Source organism: Pezoporus wallicus, unplaced genomic scaffold (assembly GCF_028554395.1).
Source record: "Pezoporus wallicus isolate ANWC-B61680 ecotype Strahan unplaced genomic scaffold, APGP_CSIRO_Pwel_v1 scaffold_8441, whole genome shotgun sequence".
NCBI lineage: Eukaryota > Metazoa > Chordata > Aves > Psittaciformes > Psittacidae > Pezoporus > Pezoporus wallicus.
Genome location: NW_026641359.1, coordinates 622763 through 643036, shown reverse-complemented (window position 1 = coordinate 643036; position 20274 = coordinate 622763). Strand labels below are relative to the sequence as shown.

The 20274-nt window shown below is 48.5% G+C and overlaps 3 protein-coding genes across 3 annotated transcripts in view; all 3 read right to left on the bottom strand.

Moving 5' to 3' along the window:
- The window catches only part of LOC130606756 (protein MRP-126-like), a 201326-nt gene that overhangs the window by 16353 nt on the left and 164699 nt on the right, over window positions 1–20274 (bottom strand). The gene's annotated exons all lie outside the window — the stretch shown is intronic.
- Window positions 8066–8704, bottom strand: LOC130606673 (keratin-associated protein 5-2-like). The gene has a single exon (XM_057423183.1). The coding sequence runs from the start codon at window positions 8702–8704 to the stop codon at window positions 8066–8068; it is 639 nt and encodes a 212-aa protein (XP_057279166.1).
- Window positions 11316–11900, bottom strand: LOC130606674 (uncharacterized). Its single transcript, XM_057423184.1, has one exon. It carries the CDS (start codon window positions 11898–11900, stop codon window positions 11316–11318), a length of 585 nt encoding a protein of 194 aa, XP_057279167.1.

The following is a 20274-nucleotide window of genomic DNA, read 5'->3' as shown; positions in this document are numbered from 1 at the left end:
GGAGCCCAAGTGTGATGAGGAATGGCTGAAGGACCTGGGGAGTTCAGATGGAGAAGGTTCATGGGGACCTTATTGCTCCCTACAGCTGCCTGACAGGAGGAAGGAGCCAGGAGGGGCCAGGAGGGGCCTGGGCTCTGCTGCCAAGGAACAAGGGATGGGACAAGAGGAAATGGCCTCAAGCTGCACTGGGAGAGGTTTAGGTTGGATGTGGGGAAGAGTTTGTCCACCTAAAGGATGCTCAGGCATTGGAACAAGCTGCCCAGGGCAGTAGTGCAGTCATCATCCCTATAGGTATTCACACACCGTGGAGACGAGGCCCTTTGTAACATGGGTTAGTGGTGGCCTTGGCAGTGCTGGGGAAGGGTTGGACTTGATGAGCATCAAGGTCTTTTCCAACCTGATTGATTCAATGATTCTGTGATTCTAAGTACCAATAGCACCTTTGCCAACCTTAACAGCAATTTGACTGCGACCACTGTTGGCTCATTTCTCTTAAAAGCAGCTGAAACATAGAATCATGGAATAGTTAGGGTTGGGAAGGACCTTGAGACCATCTTAAGATCATCCAGTTCCAACCCCCCTGCCATGGTGAAGAGAGATTGAAGCCAGCTCCTATGAATCTTTCCTGTTGGTCAAACCTTTCCTGCTGTTGCAAGAAGGCCCAAACGCAGTCGGGATTCTTATTTTTGGAAGGGGGAAGACTGGTCCTAGGTAGTGATCCAGGATTAGCAGGGTACATAATTATGTGGTGAACTTTCAGACAGTGAGTAATGCTGGAGTAGCAGCACTGGTGGATTCTTTCCAAGTTGTGAGTGGTTTCAGCGCTGCCAGGGCTCCCATGGGTGCTGCCCTTGGTGACACATGGTGGCCTTGGGTGGCTGCTATGTTGTGGGGAGCTGGTAGACCCCAAGGACTTCCCCCAGACTTGTAGGAACGTTTGTTTTGGAGCACTTTTCCCCTTTCCACAATTAGCTTGTGATTGGCCAACAGTTCTGAGAGGTATTTGGAGGGATGCATGGACACTTGGAGCACTGTGTGCTGTTCTGGTGTCCTCAGCATAAGGACATGGATCTGTTGGAGCAAATCCAGAGGAGGCCACAAGGATGAGCAGGGGCTGGAGCACTTCCTGTATGGAGACAGGCTGAGACTAGTGGGGCTGTTCAGCCTGGAGAAGAGAAGGCTGCGTGGAGACCTCAGAGCAGCTTCCAGTATCTGAAGGGGGGCTATAGGGATGCTGGGGAGGGGCTTTTCATCAGAGACTGGAGTGATAGGACAAGGGGTGATGGGTTCAAACTGGAAAAGGAGAAGTTCAGGTTAGATATAAGGAGGAAGTTCTTTACTGTGAGGGTGCTGAGGCACTGGAATGGGTTGCCCAAGGAAGGTGTGAATGCTCCATCCCTGGCAATGTTCAAGGACAGGTTGGACAGAGCCTTAGGCAACATTGTCTAGTGTGATGTGTCCCTGCCCATAGCAGGAGGTTGGAACTGGATGATTTTAAGCTCCTTTGCAACCCAAACCATTCTCTGATTCTGGGATTCTATGATTAACCATCTGACACATTTGCTGTTACCAAAACACAGGGATTTTTGGCAAGGCAGGTGGACAGGGCAGGGTTAATTAGTCAGGTAAGCAACAAAAAGGCTTCTTTTGTGTTGCTAAACTGCTGTCAGGAGCTAGTGCAGTGTCAGGGCAAACCATACCCAGGTGTGATCTCTTCTATTTAACTGTGTTTTGTTCCGGCATCAGATGAAATGGGCTCAATCCTCTTCATCAAAATAGACTCAAAGTAATTGTTGGCTCTCAACATCACCAATGTTATTCATTTCCTCGTGTTTGAATTACTCTGAGCTTGCTAAAGTGGTCACTAAAGACCAGCAGCACCCAGGCAGCAGTCCTGGGCACCTCTAGATTTGTGGTTGTCTACCTTAAAGGCCTTGAAAATGGGGTTCTGCAATGGGGGCTTAAGGCAGATGCCACACACATACAACCACCCTTTCCAAATGATTCTTACACCATAGAATGGTTTGGGTTGGAAGGGGGCTTTAAAGCTCATCCAGTTCCAACTCCTGCCATGAGCAGGGACACCTTCCACTAGAGCAGCTTGCTCCAACCTGGCCTTGAGCACTGCCAGGGATGGGGCAACCACAGGTTCTCCATTCAACCCATTCCAGTTCCCCACCATCCTCACAGGGAAGAACTTCCTTATATCCAACCCAAACTTCCCCTGTTTCAGTTCTACACCAAAAGCAGGCAGACTGCTCAGGGGGTTAGCTGCTGCCTGCACCATTTTCAGCAATGCCACATCTCTCTGATCATTGTGACACACTTGAGAGTTATCTTATGAGGGCAACATCCATTTCATGAACGGCAATCCCGGACCAATAATTACACAATTGGTTCTAATTACAAGCCCAGAAGAAACTTATCAGCTCATTGTGTAACGTTAACATCTTGCAACACCCTTGGCTCAACCTACAGCTCTTGAAGTGCTGGGCAGAGGGTTTCTAGAAAGGGGTTGTCTTAAGCATGTGGAGATACCTGCCTAAGGATGGTGTCCCGGGGCTAAATGGCAAAGAAAGGGGTTTCTCTGCCTTTGCCTATAGGACTTTTTCTGCCCCATGGTTGTGGCTATAGCTGACCCCAAGCTTGTGCAATTTAGCCTGTGGGGTGTTGATGGAGGGTTTTGGGCCTCCATGGGAAGGTGGTGTGGAGGCACTGCAGATGCCTGAAGTGGCCTCCTAAAATCTCAGCATTCTCTATTCTCTCTTTTCCTTTGGATTCCATAGAGGAGAATGTGTCAGTGCCCACTCCTATTGTCTGTTTCCAGGCCGGGTGACTTCAGGACTATTAGACCAGCACAAAATGTCTTGTTTTGTGATATGAAACTCAAGGTGAAAGAAAATCCATGGACACAAAACTCTCATGAACTCCAGGTTGTAATGGCATCTATATAGAATGATACAGAGGAACATACACAGCTTGTTTTAGCACCCACAGATAAGCTCATCAAAGGTACAGAACTCGCCAAGGGAGGGAGAGGAGAAACTTTCTTTGGAGGTGGCTGGAGGACATGCAAAGCTTTCGGAACTCAGCACAAGATCAAGGACATGCGTGTGTATAATGCATACACAGCGTCCTTATCACTTCATCTTTGAGGATACTTGATAAATCTGCTGCTGGCAATCCTGTGGCTTTCCATGGCAGGATCCCATTCTGCTCCTGTAGCATCTGGATCCACCACTGCTCCCATGGCATCTGGATCCACTGCTCCCATGGCAACTGGATCCACCACTGCTCCTGTGGCATCCGTATCCACTGCTCCCATGGCATCCAGATCCACTGCTCCCATGGCATCTGGATCCACTGCTCCTGTGGCATCCAGATCCACCGCTCCCATGGCATCCAGATCCACTGCTCCCATGGCATCCGGATCCACTGCTCCCATGGCATCCGGATCCACTGCTCCCATGGCATCCACTGATCCACATCCGCCACTCTCCTGTGGCATCCAGATCCACTGCTCCTGTGGCATCCAGATCCACTGCTCCCATGGCATCCGGATCCACTGCTCCTGTGGCATCCAGATCCACTGCTCCCATGGCATCCGGATCCACTGCTCCCATGGCATCCGGATCCACTGCTCCCGTGGCATCCGGATCCACTGCTCCTGTGGCATCCAGATCCACTGCTCCTGTGGCATCCAGATCCTCCACTGCTCCTGTGACACCCTTCACTGCTGTGGCATGAGGATCGTTCTTGCTGGTGGCACTGGTCTTTGTCCTGGCAGGAGCACATCTTCAGACCTGCTGGGAAGACCATGATCCTTGAGTGGGTGCAAGGCAGGAGATGCTGTGATGTCTGCCAGCTGGCAGCAATAGGTGGCTAGTTAGATGGGATTATATATCCAGAATAAATTCTGATTATAAGGCAGTCTTGTAGAAGAGAGGAAAATCAGCTATTCATTTCTGCCCATAGTGGTCCCTGACCTGTACAGAGCACTCTGTGCTACCCTTCTTCGAGCAAGTCTTTCCTTCCTCTTCTATGTTTAACAAGTACATAAGACAGAAGTTAAAGCACTTTGTGACTAGTGACAAGAGGCCAGAGTCCAGAGCTAGACCTGAAGAGTCCTGTCCTAGGCTGTCTGAGCCAGTAAGTTTTAAGTTTTCTTAGTTGCTTTCCATTATTTATGGATAGACATGAATATGGATGGAGAAGACAACCCAGGCAGAAGGACTGAGCAACTGTGACTGGCGATAAGACGTGTAATAGAAGTAATCGAGAACCTCAGGATCAGGACAAAGCTGGTGATCATGAAGAGTGCAAAAGTTTGCTCAAGCTGCACTTACCCTGTTCAGCAGCAGTTGGAGAGGAGATGTGAAGCTGAGGCTATGAGGAGAAATGGGCTGCGAGAGCTTTTATAGGGCACCTGATGTTCTCCCTCTGGAAACAAGATGAGGCCCCACTGGAGGGACTTGATTCTTTGACTCCCGGTATTGCAAGCGGATCAATATCCTGCCATTCCTCTCCTTACTCCATAAAAATGTTGATTGCCCACCACACCTGGATGGGGAGGTTTCTGGATGGTCCTGCTGCCTTTGACTAAAGCATTTGCTTCCTTCTTGTGCCTAATGCGAAGCAGAGCCTTGAGCCCCAGTCGGCAATGCAAAGACGTTAGTGGATGGGAAGGTGGAATTTGTGGGGTGAGCAGTGGGTTGGCTTACAAAGGGGTCCAGGAAATGCAAAGGGCTTGAAGAAATAAGAGCAAACAAGGCCATGGTGGTGTGTAGGCAAAATAAGTGCATTTGGGCAGGTTGGGAATAAAAGATCTAGGTTGTGAGTAGGCGAAGGAGACAAAGGGAATTAAGGATGCAGGTATGAGCACGTGATGGGGTGGCAGAACATGAGCACAGAGCCTGGGGCTGGTCCATGTGGGGGGTGCCCTGAAAACAAGGGGTGTGAAGGAGTGTGAGCATCCTCCTCTGAGCCCTAGGGGCCAGCACTGGCCATGCATCTCCACTGGGGTGATGGAGCTCAGCCCTGGTGGGTTACAAAAGGAGTTGAGTCACCTCTGGGCTCTTAAAGCTGTCCTGAGGTTTGGGGTTCACAGGTGGGCAATGATGATGAGAGACTTTGAAGCAAACTCCTGCTGGATTCATCCAGTTGAAGTGGGAGGGGGAGAACGCAGGAGGTGGGACATGGCTTGGGAGTAGCACCAAAGAGAAACCTGTTTCTGAGAAAACAGCACGGAAGCACTAAAAGGAGCTTTGGAGTGTTGCAATATTTCAAGTTAGTCCTTTCATTGCTCCAAAGAAAGACTTTTAACCCAAAGAGAAGGATTTGAAAACCCCGTAAGAGGCAGAGATCATTCAGGCAGGAGGCTGGGAAGGACAGAAAGTCTCCAACAGTGTCCCAGTCCCAGGATACTTCTTCCAATATCTAATATTGGTTACCTTTATTACACTTTGATTGGAGATAAAGGTAGGGAGGGAAGTGCTGGGACTTCCTGAGCTCTGTCCTCCCTCTGTCCTCACACCTACATTTGGGGAGGGCACCAGGATCTGCATCTCTATTGATTTAAGCTCTGCCTTGGGGAAAAGCCTTTTTGCCTACCGAGTGCACCAGGCGTGATGTCAGCAGGACTCTAGAGGCCACTGTCATATTAATAATGGCACCGGTTGATTGACTTAAGATGAAGAGATTCATTACTGACTCAGTTGAGGGAATGGGTACATGAGGAAATCAGAATGTGTCTGGGGCTATTTCACCAGTGTCAGAAGAAGGAGTTTTCTTGTGAAACTATTATTCACGATCCACTGATCACACCCCAGAGCACGTGGATGGTGACAAACATGTTTATAATGTCTCTCGGCGATAGAGTATGATCCCAGATGGGAGGATGCTCACGCATTGTCAGCGACCTGGATGCATGTATAAGGCAGGACAGGGCTGATGCTACAGATGGTCTCTGAGCCCCATATATCTTCTGCAAAGCTCCTAATATTAGGGGAAGGCTTCCCTGTGACCCTTGATCCTATTCAGAGTGAAGAGCAGGGTTTTAATTTGGGTCATTTGTCAGTTTTATGGAAGGAATTGCCTTTGCAGTTGTCCCAGGTCTCAGAGATGGTTTGTTCCCTAATTGGGATTATAGTTTCTGGGTGGCGTATACATGGTCATGATTCTTTCATATGTCAGTTACTGGTTTTCTATTTATGAAGGAGATGAATGAAGCACAGAATGAACCCAAGGCCTTAGAGGGTCTGGAGTACAAGTTCAAACCTCCACTTCCCTGAGAGGTGTTTTAAACACAAAGAAGATCTGTTTTGGACAGGGGTTGCTCATGTGAATTCCCTCTCATTAGAGATTAGACAACTGCATGTCAAATTAGATTAAGCAGAACAAATCCTGCTCTGGGGTGTGGGAAATGGGAGCTGCCCTCCTGAGGTCTCCTCCAACCCAATATTCCACAACCCAGCTTGCTCCAGAAGGGATTTGAAGGTGGATTTGGATGCTTTTCTACCCCCTATCCTTTATTGCAATAGTTCTGCTGGCACCTTTCTTTCCACAGAGGTCCCCAAGGCTTGCACAAGAGACGTTGCATGCACAGGGGTAGCTGAGCCATTGCAATGCACCACGCATCCTGGGCCACCCCGGCAAGCCATGCTTGGGATGGTGACTGTGTGCTCTGCAATGCAGGCTGGCATCAGCCTTTGCACATGTGTGAGAAAGAGGTTGGCAAGGAATGTTTACTGAGCATGTCGTCAGCCCCTATGTGTCCTCCTATAACACCTCTGTCCCAGGAGGGTGCACCCTGCACCCAGTTTTACTTCTTTTCCTTATCCAGATCGTGCTGCAGGAGAAATCTCCACCACTAATGTTGCAAAGCACCTGATTCCGTGATGTGTCACATCCTGCAGGCTGGGCCAGGCAGGACACGGGGAGATGGAGACGATGGAGGCTCTTGCCTGGACTGGGTGAGGTACAGGGAGCCACTGGGGGCATGATGCTGTGAGTCACAGACTCCAGATCCCTGCTTTCCTGCAACCATCCAACCAGGTGATTCCTCTCATAGCCCTATCAGGCCATATCCCACAAGGAGTTTGGGGCTTTTCTTCCTGTTAGAGAGAACAGGTCCTGCCAAGTGCTCTCTGATGTCTACAAACCCTTTGCTAACTTCCATTTGACACGTATTCTTGGCCAGATGATCCACACTTCTCCCAAGGTCAAAGTCTTAGAAGGAGTCTCATCCATCCTGGTCTTTCCCAACATCTCTCATCAGTCAGAATGAGATCAGCATGAGATCCTGGTCTTTCCTAACAGCTCTTATCGCTCAGAATGCACCGAGCATCACTATCAACTGCTGAAGACACATAGCAGGAGCTGCCTCCCTTGGGATGAGTCAAGGTCTAATGGACCATGGACCAGAACATTTCTCTTCCAGCAGCTTTGGCGTTGTCTCTTGTTCTGCACTAGCCATGGCATTCCCATTCCTGCATCCTCTTCCTGACTTTTTTCCCAGGGCCTTCTTGGAGGCTTATGACGTAAGTCAGACTGTACCCATTGCTTAGTCAGTGGATGGAATGATATGCCACGCAGACCCTCTCATTCTTACCTCTGATGAAATGCGTGGCTTTTCTTTTTGCATTAGGATATTAGTATTTAATTGCTGGATTGCAGAAAGAGCTTGTGATGAAAACTGTTAGTTCTTAAAAAGGAAGTTGTAAGGTTGAATCAACCAGGAACCTCAGTATGAGGTGAACAGGGACACTGCAATCACCAGCTTTGGCCACAAGAAGGAACAGAGTTAGTTCAAAGGGATGAAGTGGAAAACACTGATGCAAGGGGGGTATGAACCATAGTTTTTTTATTGCCTCCACATCTGCTGTGAAATAAGGACGGGAACAGCACTTAATGTTTCACAGGGACGGTGAGTTACACTTTCAAAGCATGTTACAAGCAAAATGACAGGAAGAGTGGAGATGCATGAACAAGACAGGACATGCCATTCATCAAGGCAATGTTGCAAGAGGGAGAAGGTTCCCCCATTCATCCCCATTCCTCATGTCCTCTATTTTGTCTTCTGGGCTGGCACTTTGCAGACCTGCTTTTGTTGCTGGCTTGGGATGCACTTTGCAGCAGGCACGCAGCCTTGCTGCACCGGAGAGGGACAGGTCTGCACTGGGGGGCACTGGGTGATGCACTGCGTTGGCTTGCTGTAGCATGGCTTCCCACCTTGGTACCCTGATCCATGGCACGTCTCAGAGCAGACGGACCTCCCATAGCTCTGGCATCCCCCCGATGACCCATAGCTGTACGTGGGTCTCCTGACGCAGCTTGAACCACCTCCGTGGCATGAACCTGAGGATCCGTGGCATCTCTCGGAGCAGACGGACCTCCCATAGCTCTGGCATCCCCCTGATGACCCATAGCTGCACGTGGGTCTCCTGACGCAGCTTGAACCACCTCCATGGCAGGAATCAGACACAGCATAGCCGTGGCACCTCTCGGAGCAGACTGGCTGCCGATAGCCATAGTGACGGTAGTTGTGCCCTCTCATCCCTTCAACGCCTTCACCGTCGCACCCTGAGCAGCAATTGTTGTAGCCATAGCGGAAGGGGGTGCGCCGGGTGTCCAGCCAGGAGCCTGAGGGATCGTACCAGGTTGAGTTCAAGTTGAAGTATGATTCCCTTCCAGAAGAGTAGATCATGTTTGAGTCGTAGGGGAACACCTGCAAAACACACAGTCAGGTATGTCTGGACGTCCACCTCTTCTCTTTCCATTCAGTTTGCCATAAAGAAGGTTTACTGAGCCAGGAACAGGTCAACCTTGCTTATCCTGAAAGCCTGGATCCAAAGACAGTTCTTGCAGCTGCCCAGTACTGATCACATCATGTCCAAACCCCCTTTCTGACCTTACCCTCACTTTTTCCCTCTCCAGGAACAGAAACAACCATAAAAGCATTGCAGAATTTAGTGGCATTGCTGTAGATCCCACACCCAAGTCTCTCAATAGCTTCTTCCTTGGCTTTGCCCACTGTCCTCTAGCCCTGGTGGTCTGAAACAGGGGGCAAGTGTGCCAGGTCTGTGACCCCCTGAATCCAGACACCCATCCAAAAATGAACCTGGGATGTTTCTTACCCAATTCACAAGGGGTGGCAGATGCTGACCAGGGGAACAGATTGTGAGAAGCAAAGGGCTGGAGGCCTTTTATATAGTTCCAAGTCTCTCCCATTGTAAATGAAACACGCTGCAGGAACGAGGATTAAATGATTTATTGACAAAACACCTCCTCCATTTGGATACTGTTCCCAGCACTTGGCATGCTCTGCTTGACTCGTGATTCCTGATAAGCATCTCTTAATTATAATTATATATATTATACAACAGTTACCAAGTGGTGCACATAAAGGATTAATATCATGTCAACCACACATCAGCTATGTGAAGCAGGTAATAACGTACTTATTCACTGTCTCCAGAGGACCAGGACACTGACTGGAGGCTGATGAGTGACCTGTGAGTCAGGAGCCATGATGTGGACAGTGCTAATGTCCTGGCCTTCCCCTTCTTCTACTACCCATGAGGAGCATTTCCAGGTGCCTGAAGCACAGATAGGTGATTGGGAAGAGCCAGTTCAGAGTCACCAAGAACAAATCGTGCTGATGGGTTTCGGTGATGAAGGCATTTGCTCTGCTGACAGTGGAGTGTGATGGATGGTGCTACCTCAGCTTTTGAAGGCTTTTGGCACAGTTTCACATAGCAACCTAAGGGAGTTAAGCTGGTGGAGGTGTGGACTGGATGGGTAAACTAAACAGTGGATGACTGGTGCTGTGTATCATCTTCATCAATGCTTTGGGTGGACTTGGCTAATCCAGGTGACGTCAAATTAGGGTGAGCAGCTGAAACTGCTGGACATGGATTGGCTGGAAAAGTCCATGGACTAACTGGGATGGGGTGGCTGGCAAAAAGCACCTTGGAAGGAAAAATGGATCAAAGCTGATATGCTGTGAGGGTTATGCTGGCTCTTGGTCTGTGGGCTCTGATCAGCCCTTTGGACACCACACTGGGTCTGTGTCTGGGAGCTGGCTTCAGCAAGAAGAGGCTGGGGTAAAATAGCCGATAAAGTAAGGAATTTCTGAGGCTAAAGTTCACACGTTAAGTGGTTTTATTTGTTTGGTTGAAATTAGAGAAAGAATAAATTATTGTGGTTTTCTGCACCAAGGAAACAAGACTGAATTTCTCTTTTCCTTCTGGTTTTCCTTGGTGGTTGCTAGCGGCTGTGGGGACACACTTGGGCAATACAAAGAGACACGGAAATATGTTTTAATGCACTAGTGAGAGGTTTTTCTGGCAAAGTGAGAGAGAAACAGCACGTTACCATTGTGCATTTGGGTGCTGTGGGGGAAGAGCCTGGCCTGCATCTTCCTGCATGGAGTGAAAAGGCATTCCTGGTATGCACAGACACACCTCACGTGCTGGAGCACACCCTTATTATCATGATTAACATTCGTATGATGGATGGCCTCCTGGTGCAGTGTTACTATCTAGTCAATGATGGCATGCATTAGAGAGCAAACAGTTTGTACCTAGATCTGGACCATAGTGAAGTCCATGAATTGGTTCTGTGGTGGGTAACCACAGCGGAGAGGATTTTACAGCACACAGATGGAGGTCAACGTGGTCAGACTGCTACAGCCAGAGCCAAAATCCTCGCGAGTAAACTCTGGCTTTGATTTTAAAGGTACAAGTTTCCTCATGAGAACTTTAATGACTTTTAATGTCTCATGGTAATGTTTGTAATAATTCTAGGGTTAAAAATAAAGGAACCAAGTGTCAGCTAAGGTTTTTCCACTTTATTCTTGAATACACAGAGGAGGAAATAAAATCTCAGGAGTCCTTAATGCTCCTGCCATCACAGTGTGTACTGTTTAACCAGTATAGTCCTGTTTTCAAAATCAGAGCAGGTGAATCCATGTCAGGCTGTTTTCCCATCCTTCCTCAGGCTCTTTCCATTCCGATTCTCCATCCCCATGCTGCTCACCTTCTCAGAGGAAGGGAGAAACGGCTGCTCCACCCTGAGGAAGAGCAAAGTGGGGTTGAATGATTCAAGTCTATTCCTTGGCATGGAGGACCCTGAGAATTTAAAGTGTCAGTGCTGGGGTCAAGCAGGGGACTGCGGACCCTGAATCCAGTGTGCAAAGAGCAGCAAGGAGCCATCAGCCACCGCTTTTGTGCTGAAAGCAGAGGTGAGAACAGTGATGAGGCGAGGAGTGAAGCATCCTCCCCTCTGAGCATGTGCTGAGGAGGGGTCCCAGCACATCACTTCTTCTGCAGACAGGGTGGCAAGAGAGTGACCTTCTTTTGCTGGTGCTGGCTGGGATGCTGTGGCAGGGGCACAGCAGCCGGGCGGCAGTGCTGGACCGGCGGGCAGCAGCACGGGCTGCAGGGGCAGCGATGCTGCAGCGGCAGGGGATGCAGTATCACGGGGGGACGAGCATCCTCTACTGGGCACTGGTCCACCCTCCTCCGGGGCTTGCCGCAGCATCCCGGCTCCTCGCAGTGCAGCGGTGGGCGGTACTGCTGCAGCGGCCGGCGATGGATCTTCACTGGTGGGGGGCAGATGGGCTGCACATGGCTCACCTCCACCCGCCGCCGGGGCTTGTTGCAGCTCTGCTGCGGTGGGCAGTAGCTCTGCGGTGGGCACGGCTCCAGGGGCTGGCAGCCCTGAGGCTCGCTCTGGCAGGACCCCTCAATGTCACGGCTGAGGCTGCCGGAGTCGTGGCAAGGGGGTAGGTTTGTGGTGCCCATAGGGCTTTCGTGGCAGCACCCTGTCCAGCCCTTCTCGCCACAGACCGAGCTGTCGTGGTACAAGTCCTGGTTGCTGTCTCCTTTCTGGTAGTGCATCTTGTGTTCAGCCAAGCCCCTGGGGATAAATAGCCTGTGAAAAAAGCAACAAGCCCCACTGACTTCCTTTTGGTTTGCTGCTTCTATGAATAAAAATGAAGAATCCAAATCAGCTGAGAGAATCCAACTCACCCTGTGACCGGGGCTAGATGGGCTGAGCAGAGAGTCTGAGTCCTGAGGACAGGGCTGAAAGCTTTTATATGCAGCCAAGCTCTCTTGGAAATGAGGCATGCCCTGGGAATTAATAGCTGAGCAGTGAGTGCCACTTCTGTATGGATATTTTTTCTGGCACTTGCTGTTGTATTAATCAGCAGCAATTAGCATCTCCCTTGATGGAAGCTGTCAGCTTAGCTCTTTGCATATGCAGTGGCCATTATCTAATTAGTTCTCTCATTGGTCATGTTCAAATACGCTGTTACTAAGGTTAGTCAGGTGGGATCCTGGCATCAGGATACCTGGAATACCGTGATGTTGAGTGATGTGCCCAAAAGCAGTCTCTCTGGCAGTGGGAAAGCCACAAAAAGGCCCAGGAGTTCTGGTGTCCAGTCCCATGTGCTGGCACCCAGCAGCTGATGCTTTGAAACAAGGCTTTGCAGATAGGGCAAGCTTGGACCTTATTTTTCCCAGAAGGTCTGTGATATGTGGATATGATGCTCATCACCTTCCAGAGCATAGAAAAACTGAAGAAATGGAGAGATGGTGAGGAAATTGAGGGTGACATCAGGACCATGTTGAAAGGCAGATATTCTTGGCCTGTGTGGGGTACTCCATCAAGTGAGTGGGATCAACAACGAAAGCCCTTTTATGCTCTTTAAATCTGGAACAAGGGCCTTATGAAATACGCATTTCAGGCTTTGTCAAGCACCATATCCACCTCTCTGATTTCTGCTTGAACTCCTCTTCTGCGTAGCTTCTCCCCTTTGCATTTCTGTGGATGGTCAAGGCATTTTTTAAGTACCAGCCCCAGGGCTGTCAGTGCAAAAGGTATTTCCATGTGCACACGCTATGGTAGAGCCTCCGTAGGAGATGCTCAGGGCTTGGTCCAGTGGTGTTTGGGTTTGAATCACTGGGCAAAGCATGTGCAGAATTCAGGGTGTGACTCCAAGGCGCGTGCTTGGACTTTGCTGCCACAGAGGTTATTTATTCCTTAGCTACAGGAAAAGTGCCATTGCCTTGCAGGAAACCATGGGGCGTGCGTGGAAGGACGGAAAAGACCTTGGTATCTGTTCAGGCCCAACAGGGATTTTAGGTTTCTTACTGCAGTCCCAAGATTGTGCTGTTTGGGGATTTTTTTTTATGTTGGAAGAGGTGTTTTGGAGTCACTTCCCTTCCTGAGGATTTTACAAAGCAGGAAGTGCAAATATTTAAGTTCTTGTCTCTTAAAATTTGCCACATTTCAGTAGTATTCCAGATGAAGTTAGGCAGTATTCCTGAATCCCTCAGGCTACACTTGTATCTCCGTATCTTTCAATGAGTACCTCCCTGCACCATGCAGGCCATGCTTGGTGTTATAGTTAATCATACAGAGAAGGTATCAAACCTTTTAAGAAGCTCATCAAATTCACCAATGGAAAGATTTCCATTAACAAAAGAGACCTTTAGCTCTGGCTTGAGGACCATACAGATGTTTCTATTGCAAACTGTGTATCTTTAAAGGTAGCATGGAGCTGCATGGCCAGGAGGATGCTCCTGTAGCTTAGATAACGTATTGTCACTAGCAAGAACTATGACGAAAGACAGACCCAAGGATTTTACTACATAAACTGGGGTGCTGTCATCATAACATGACAAATAGCTGAAAAATTCATTCTATTCAGGAACCAAGCAACTGCTAAAAGAGTCCCAGATCAAGAGTTAGAGTTTAAAAGACAAAGATAAATGAATAAACATGTACCAGGAGTTTGCAGTGTTATAACTTACACATTTTATTGTCTTTCATGACTAATTGGAGATTAAGCAAGAAAAAGGAACATGAAACATCAACAGCATTAAACATCCCACGCACCAATAGGAAAATGAACAGTAGGACTCGTGCTTACAAACAAAAATCACACTGATCAGTGGATAGCAACCTCAAAGCACATTTGAAGCGTTCAGTGATTAAAGGCAGGAAAAGGAGAGATTATCTACAGTCTCTAAGCAAAGAAGGAAGAACGTTCAAGGCCATATCCATATCCATATCCAAATGAGCCAGGAGGGAAGCAGCAGCAGCAGAGTGCTGCCTTCCCTTTGCCGAGTGGGTTTAGTTTCCACAGCAGCCACCGCTGCCACCGCAGCAGCCACTGTTGTTGCTCACGGTGTAGCAGCAGGCCTGCATGGGCATGCAGCAAGTGGTGGGGCAGCAGCACTGCATGGGCTGGCAGCACATTGGTCTCTTGCAGCACTTCGGGCTGCTGTAGCAGCACACGGTGTAGTTATTACTGCCACCGCAGCATCCGCAACCTCCGTTGGGCATGTTGTTGGTAGTCTTGTAGGCAAAGCTGGAAGGAACAGAGAAAATCTGTCTGTGACTGGGAGCAGGATATTTGGACCTACAGAATTCATTTGAAACTCAGGTTATGCTGAATTCAGAGATTCAATGAGCTGAAACCGAGTCTTGTCTTTTTGTTTGTAGTAAATCTTGCTCATAACTCCTGTCTTTTTTCTGCAATGCAGATGCCCACCTACTCATACCAGGGCATAGAATGATGGAATCATATAATAGTTTGGGTTGGAAAGGGCCTTAAGATCATCCAGTTCCAAACCCCCTGCCATGAGTGGGGGCACCACACACTAAACCGTGTCACCCAAGACTCCATCCAACCTGGCCTTGAGTACTGATAGGGACGGAGCATTCACAACTTCCTTGGGCAACCTGTTCCAGTGCCTCACCACCCTCCCAGTGAAGAACTTCTCCCTTGTAATGTCTTAGCAAGAACCACACAAGTTCTTCCTTATAATGTCTTAGCAAGAACCACAGCCACGGTCCCCTGGCTGTGCATGGCCCTTTTTATTCTCCCGTAACCTCTCCATCCCTCTACGAATCACCCATGATTCGTAGCACAGAGTTCATAAAAGCCCATCTTCAAAGTCCCACCCCAGACACCCTGTCATATTTGGATACTGTTATAAGATATCAAAGCATTTTTCTTTTAGGAAAGGAAGGAAGATTTAGATGTTCTTACTTACCCTGCTGGAGAGTGAGGAGAGGTGAATGAAAGAGAAGATGAGCGAATGAAGCGAGCTGGGCCAGGAGACCTTTTATAGTCCTCGACACCTTCCTCCTGGAAGTGAGACAGCCATTGGACATTTGAACTTCCCTGTTTACAAACCCAAACCCATACTTTTTAGCTTTACGTGTCTCCTGGTATTTACTCTTTGCCTTATTATTTGTGATCACTACCTTTGTTTCGCCTCATAATTGTTTAGCCTGCAGATAATCAAAGGGCTGCTATGAATAGTAATGAATTTGTCTTCTCTGCAACCTTGCAAGGGAGCCAAAAATGCGTCTTCCTATCTGCTTGACAAATGCAGACAGTGACGGCCGAAGATGCTAAGGGACTTACTCAGCAGCAGCTTGATGCTGAATCAGTGGCAGAGCCGAAACTGAACCCCTGGGATGTGTCTTTCGGGCACGTAAGAGGCTGTTTCATCAGAATGGTGTTCGAAACAAATATTTGGCAGATTTCGTGAAAATGGGTATTTTCCATCCCAGTCACAGGATGTGCATGTGAGGAGGGAGAGAGAAGACCATGTGTTTGGGATGCGTTGGGAGTCATGCCGGCTCCGGGGTTCCAGTCACCTGCACGTGCCTGCATGCAAGATCATCTATCCATCCTGCATGCAAAGAGCATCTTTGTGATGCCAAATCCATCTTTGCCCTTTGGCTTGCCTTAACTTTTGCAAACCCTTCCAACCTGGGGTGTTTAGGTTTGCATGGGGGCACCTCTGGCGCAGGAGCGTTCCAGTTCCTGCTCTGCTTTGCTGGGACTGCTTCCCTAAAAACGTGTTCTGGAATTCTGAATTGAATATTCGCTTCAGAATCCTTTGCATTTCAATTGAGAAAAGAAGGGGCAGCACTGCCTGTGCAAACAGCAATGCAAGGAACCACAGCTCTAGGACTGGGCCATTGCAAGTCAACGTGTCCCCCCTACAACCTCCCCTTATATCCAGCTGAAATCTCCTTGTGTGCTGGAGCCCTGGCATCCAGCAGCACCAGCCCTGCCCAGCTCCTCAGCAAGGAGCTGGAGGTTGTGCAGGACTCCGAGTGTTGGAGGTGGTAAAAGAAGGAGCCCAGCTTGGCCCAAAAGAGGGAGAGGAATGTGGAGGTGAAATAGATGTGACAAGCACAGAGAACTGGTTCTGACTGGGGTCATGGAGCTACGCGGGTGGTGGGGACTCAGAAGTGATGCAGGAAGAGACTTGGTTGAGGTGGAACCATTTACTGGGAGGAAGGGAAAGAGGAAGGTCAAGGTAAGGCAGAGCTTTGGGCAGCTGAACCAGGGTGGATGAATGCTTGTTTGATGCCAGCCACTGCCTGTGATGCACTTTGCTGTGGGGCTGGATGCTGGCAGGAACACCAAGGGTATTTGGGTGGAATTTTTTGCATGGCCTACAATTGCAGCTCTCATTTGAAGACCTTGATACATTATCCTGAGAGAAGCACTGCCTAATGAGAGGATGGTGGAGCCTGCCTGGCGAGTTCCCTGTCTGCTGCCTGACATCCTCTGGGATCCCTGGGATGCTCCCATGGGGGGTTCTCCTAGATGAGCTGCTGTCAGCCCTGAGGACGTTAGGAGAGCCTTGTTTTGCTTTCTGCACAGTGCAAGGGCGAGCAGATAGTGATTTTAGTGCTGCAGTAAATGCAGCCAGCTTCTTCCCAGGCTTTCCTGGAATGAGAGTAATTCCTTGAGCGAGATGCTGCAGAAGCAGCACACGTAATTGCAACTTCTCCAGACAGGGCAGAAGAACATGCATGGCATTTCCTTTCCTCAGAGGTGCCCTGTCAGGATGCATGCCTGCCCATGAGAACTGAATAGGTTACAAGGAATTAATGAAGCAGAATCAAAGGGACACACCTTCACTTCTGCCTCCAGAGGGGAATTTCTCATTGGGAAATCCTGAAACTGCAAGAAGAAGTGATGGTTTGGATGGGCATTTCCCACCCGTGATAGCTGTGTTCAGCCACTCGTGTAACCTTGGGGTTTGAATGGTCTTTGGGGAGTGGTCTGTGGATCTTAATGCAAAAAAGGGACTGAAGTGAGATGGAAACGAGTCAGTAAAAGGCATTAGGCACAGAATGAAGGCTGTGGTGCAGATCTTGCACACTGTTGTGGCACAACCCTTACTGACCCAGCCCCTCCTTGAAGACAATGGAGATTTCTCACCATTTCTCTAATGTCTGGTAACCCAGGTATTTTAGCAGAGGCAAGACTTCCATCTCATAAATTTATAAGGACTGTCTATAGGTTCAACCACCTATTTGAAATACATGGAACTTTTCTAGCTGGGATGTGTCGTGTCAAACTATTTCAGAAGGAATTCACATCCTTCACAAGTTTAGGTATTATGTTCTTTCTACTTCTTTGTAGTTTTACAGAGAGAGGAGAGATATTGTTCATAGAGATGTCGGACACTCAGCTTGTGTTAGAATAGACCTATGCAGAAACTCAGAACTGCATCCAGGGTGCACTGGTTTTCTTTGTGTAGGCAAACCCCCTTAGGTGGCATCTTTAGGACAGGAGCATAGGAGCACTGGGAAACAAAGCAAAGAAAAGGTGATGGGTGCAGTGCAGCACTCTGGATTCACCAGCTAGCAAACAGATAACCACCAAGGAACTTAGCAGGCTCATTAACTACAGATTTTATTGGTTTTCAGACAGATTGAAACAAAACAGTGAGGAAAAGACTTAAACACCCCACACACCAAGAGGAAAACGAACAGCAGGACTCATGCTTACAAACAAAAATCATACTGATAGCAACTTCAAAGCACATTTACATGGGTTTGGTGATTAAAGGCAGGAAAAGGAGAGGAGAGATCATCTACAGTTTCTAAGCAAAGGAGGAAGAACGTTCAAGGCCATATCCATATCCAAATGAGCCAGGAGGGAAGCATCAGCAGCAGAGCGTTGCCTGCCCATTGCCAAGTGGGTTTAGTTTCCACAGCAGCCACCGCTGCCACCGCAGCAGCCACTGTTGTTGCTCACAGTGTAGCAGCAGGTCTGAGTGGGCATGCAGCAAGTGGTGGGGCAGCAGCACTGCATGGGCTGGCAGCACATTGGTCTCTTGCAGCATGACTTCCTGCTGCTGTAGCAGCACACGGTGCAGTTATTACTTCCACCGCAGCATCCGCAACCTCCGTTGGGCATGTTGTTGGTAGTCTTGTAGGCAAAGCTGGAAAGAATAGAGAGAAGGTCTTTTTTACTGTCTGAATTTCCCTGTATAGGCAGCTTAAAGCACCCTTATCCCAAAGCCCCTCCCGAAGTGGCTGGAGAAGTCCCTACTGTCCAGAATCCCATCTTAACCTATCCCTGAGATCTCCACATTTTTGCATGGACATCTGTGCATTTGGCATGTTGTCCAGCATTGATTCCATCAGAAAGAAGCCACCCAGCTGGATCCCCAAAATTGTCTCTCAAAACCAAACAGCACAGGAAATCCTGGATGGCTTCTTGCAGGAGCATGTGGAAATACAGTACAGTGCAAATGAAGAGGCAAGTAGTAAGCTCTGACTTACCCTATTGACCAGTGAGGACAAGAGAGGAAGAGTCAAGACGAGATTATGAAGGCCACTGTGATGGGGAGCCTTTTATATGCTTCCAAGCTATCCCCCCCCAAGAAATGAGGCATTCTTCGGCAATTCCAACTTCCCCATGTATCACCCAACCTATGCCACTCACATGTCTTCTGGTATTTAATCTTTACCTCTTTCTGCTTGCTCACCACTTCAATTCCTCACCGTAATTAGTCTCACATATGAACAAGAGTGGAAAGATTCTAATGAATTTGCATTAATGGGATCTGGAGGTAGCTCTAAGGTATTCCCATCCGCTTCCCAAGGAATGAGCCTGAGACGCAGGGACAATGCGCACGAGGGAATCAGGTGCTGAAGCAGTGGGAGAACCATGCCTGGAACTTGGAAATGTCACCCCTGGTGTGTTCCCTCTGTGCTTGGCTGGGATTTTGGTGGACCAGTGGAAACCACTGGTCAATGTGAATCCTGTTTTCCTGCCTCTGTGTGGTTAAAGTTAAGACTGAAGGGTTTCTCCTTTCTCAGCCTTGTTCTTGGGTCTCCCTTCAGGGTGCTTTTTATTTCTGCTAAGCCTTCCCATGAAAGGGATGGATTAAGTCTAAATTAAACAGCTTTCAAAGCAGAGTGCAGGTCAGCTTTTGTCTGTGTTGCTTCCATATACTCCATATTCTGAGGTCATTTCTAAGGCCTGTGAGACTGAGACACCTTGTATTTCATGGTATTCATGATGATCACATGTAAGTGTTTCACACTTACAACTAGATTCTCTGTCATTGTAGGCAAGTGTGAGGTTCCAGACTGGAAATTCAATCCTGAGTGCATTTCTCCATCACTTTTCCCTGTACCTTGGGAGCCCAGCTGAAATCTCTCAGGTGGTCTGAGTTTTTCAGCAATTACTTCTAGTTGTTTTAGCTGCAGTGAACCAAGCCCTAGGCTGCTCTGCATGCAAAGTTTGGCTGAACAATCAGGAGGGAATGATGAGATGGTTGGAGTCAAGGCAGATATTACAAGGCTTGGGAATGGGGGAAGGAACTGTGGCCATGTGCGGAGCCAGCATATCTCCGCATGAGAAGAAGGTGATGATGGAGTCTTCATGTGATGAGAGGGGGCACCAATATAAGATGAGAGTCCTAACATACTTGATGTTTATGGCAAATAGAGACTTCCATCCTGTTTAGCTGACTCTGAATGTGAGGCTGGAGTGGTGACATGACTCCTCACAGCTGGGACATGCAGCATCTTTCCAAGATGCGAACATGACCTCTTCTGACTCTCTGGAATTGTCCCTAGGGGAGCATTGTTTCGGTCACACCATATTAGCTGTATACTTGCCTGAAGGAAATAATGTCCTCTTTGTGTAAACCCTTAAACATGTCATCCATGGAATAAGTCATTAATTGTCTTTTAATCAGGTTTTATTGTCACCATATTGGCCAAGGCGATCCTTCTATTAGAATTATAGAATCATAGAATGGTTTGATTTGGACAATACCTTCAAAGCTCACCCAGTTCCTACCAGGAGCAGGGACACCTTCCACTAGACCAGGTTGCCCAGAGCCCTGCCCAACCTGACCTTGAATGTTTCCGTGGTTGAGGCATCTACCAACTCTCTGAGCAACCTGTTCCAGTGTTTCACCACCC

Coding starts and splice junctions, on each gene's coding strand:
- LOC130606673 (XM_057423183.1), bottom strand. CDS start 8,704: ATGATCTACTCTTCTGGAAGGGAATCATACTTCAACTTGAACTCAACC.
- LOC130606674 (XM_057423184.1), bottom strand. CDS start 11,900: ATGCACTACCAGAAAGGAGACAGCAACCAGGACTTGTACCACGACAGC.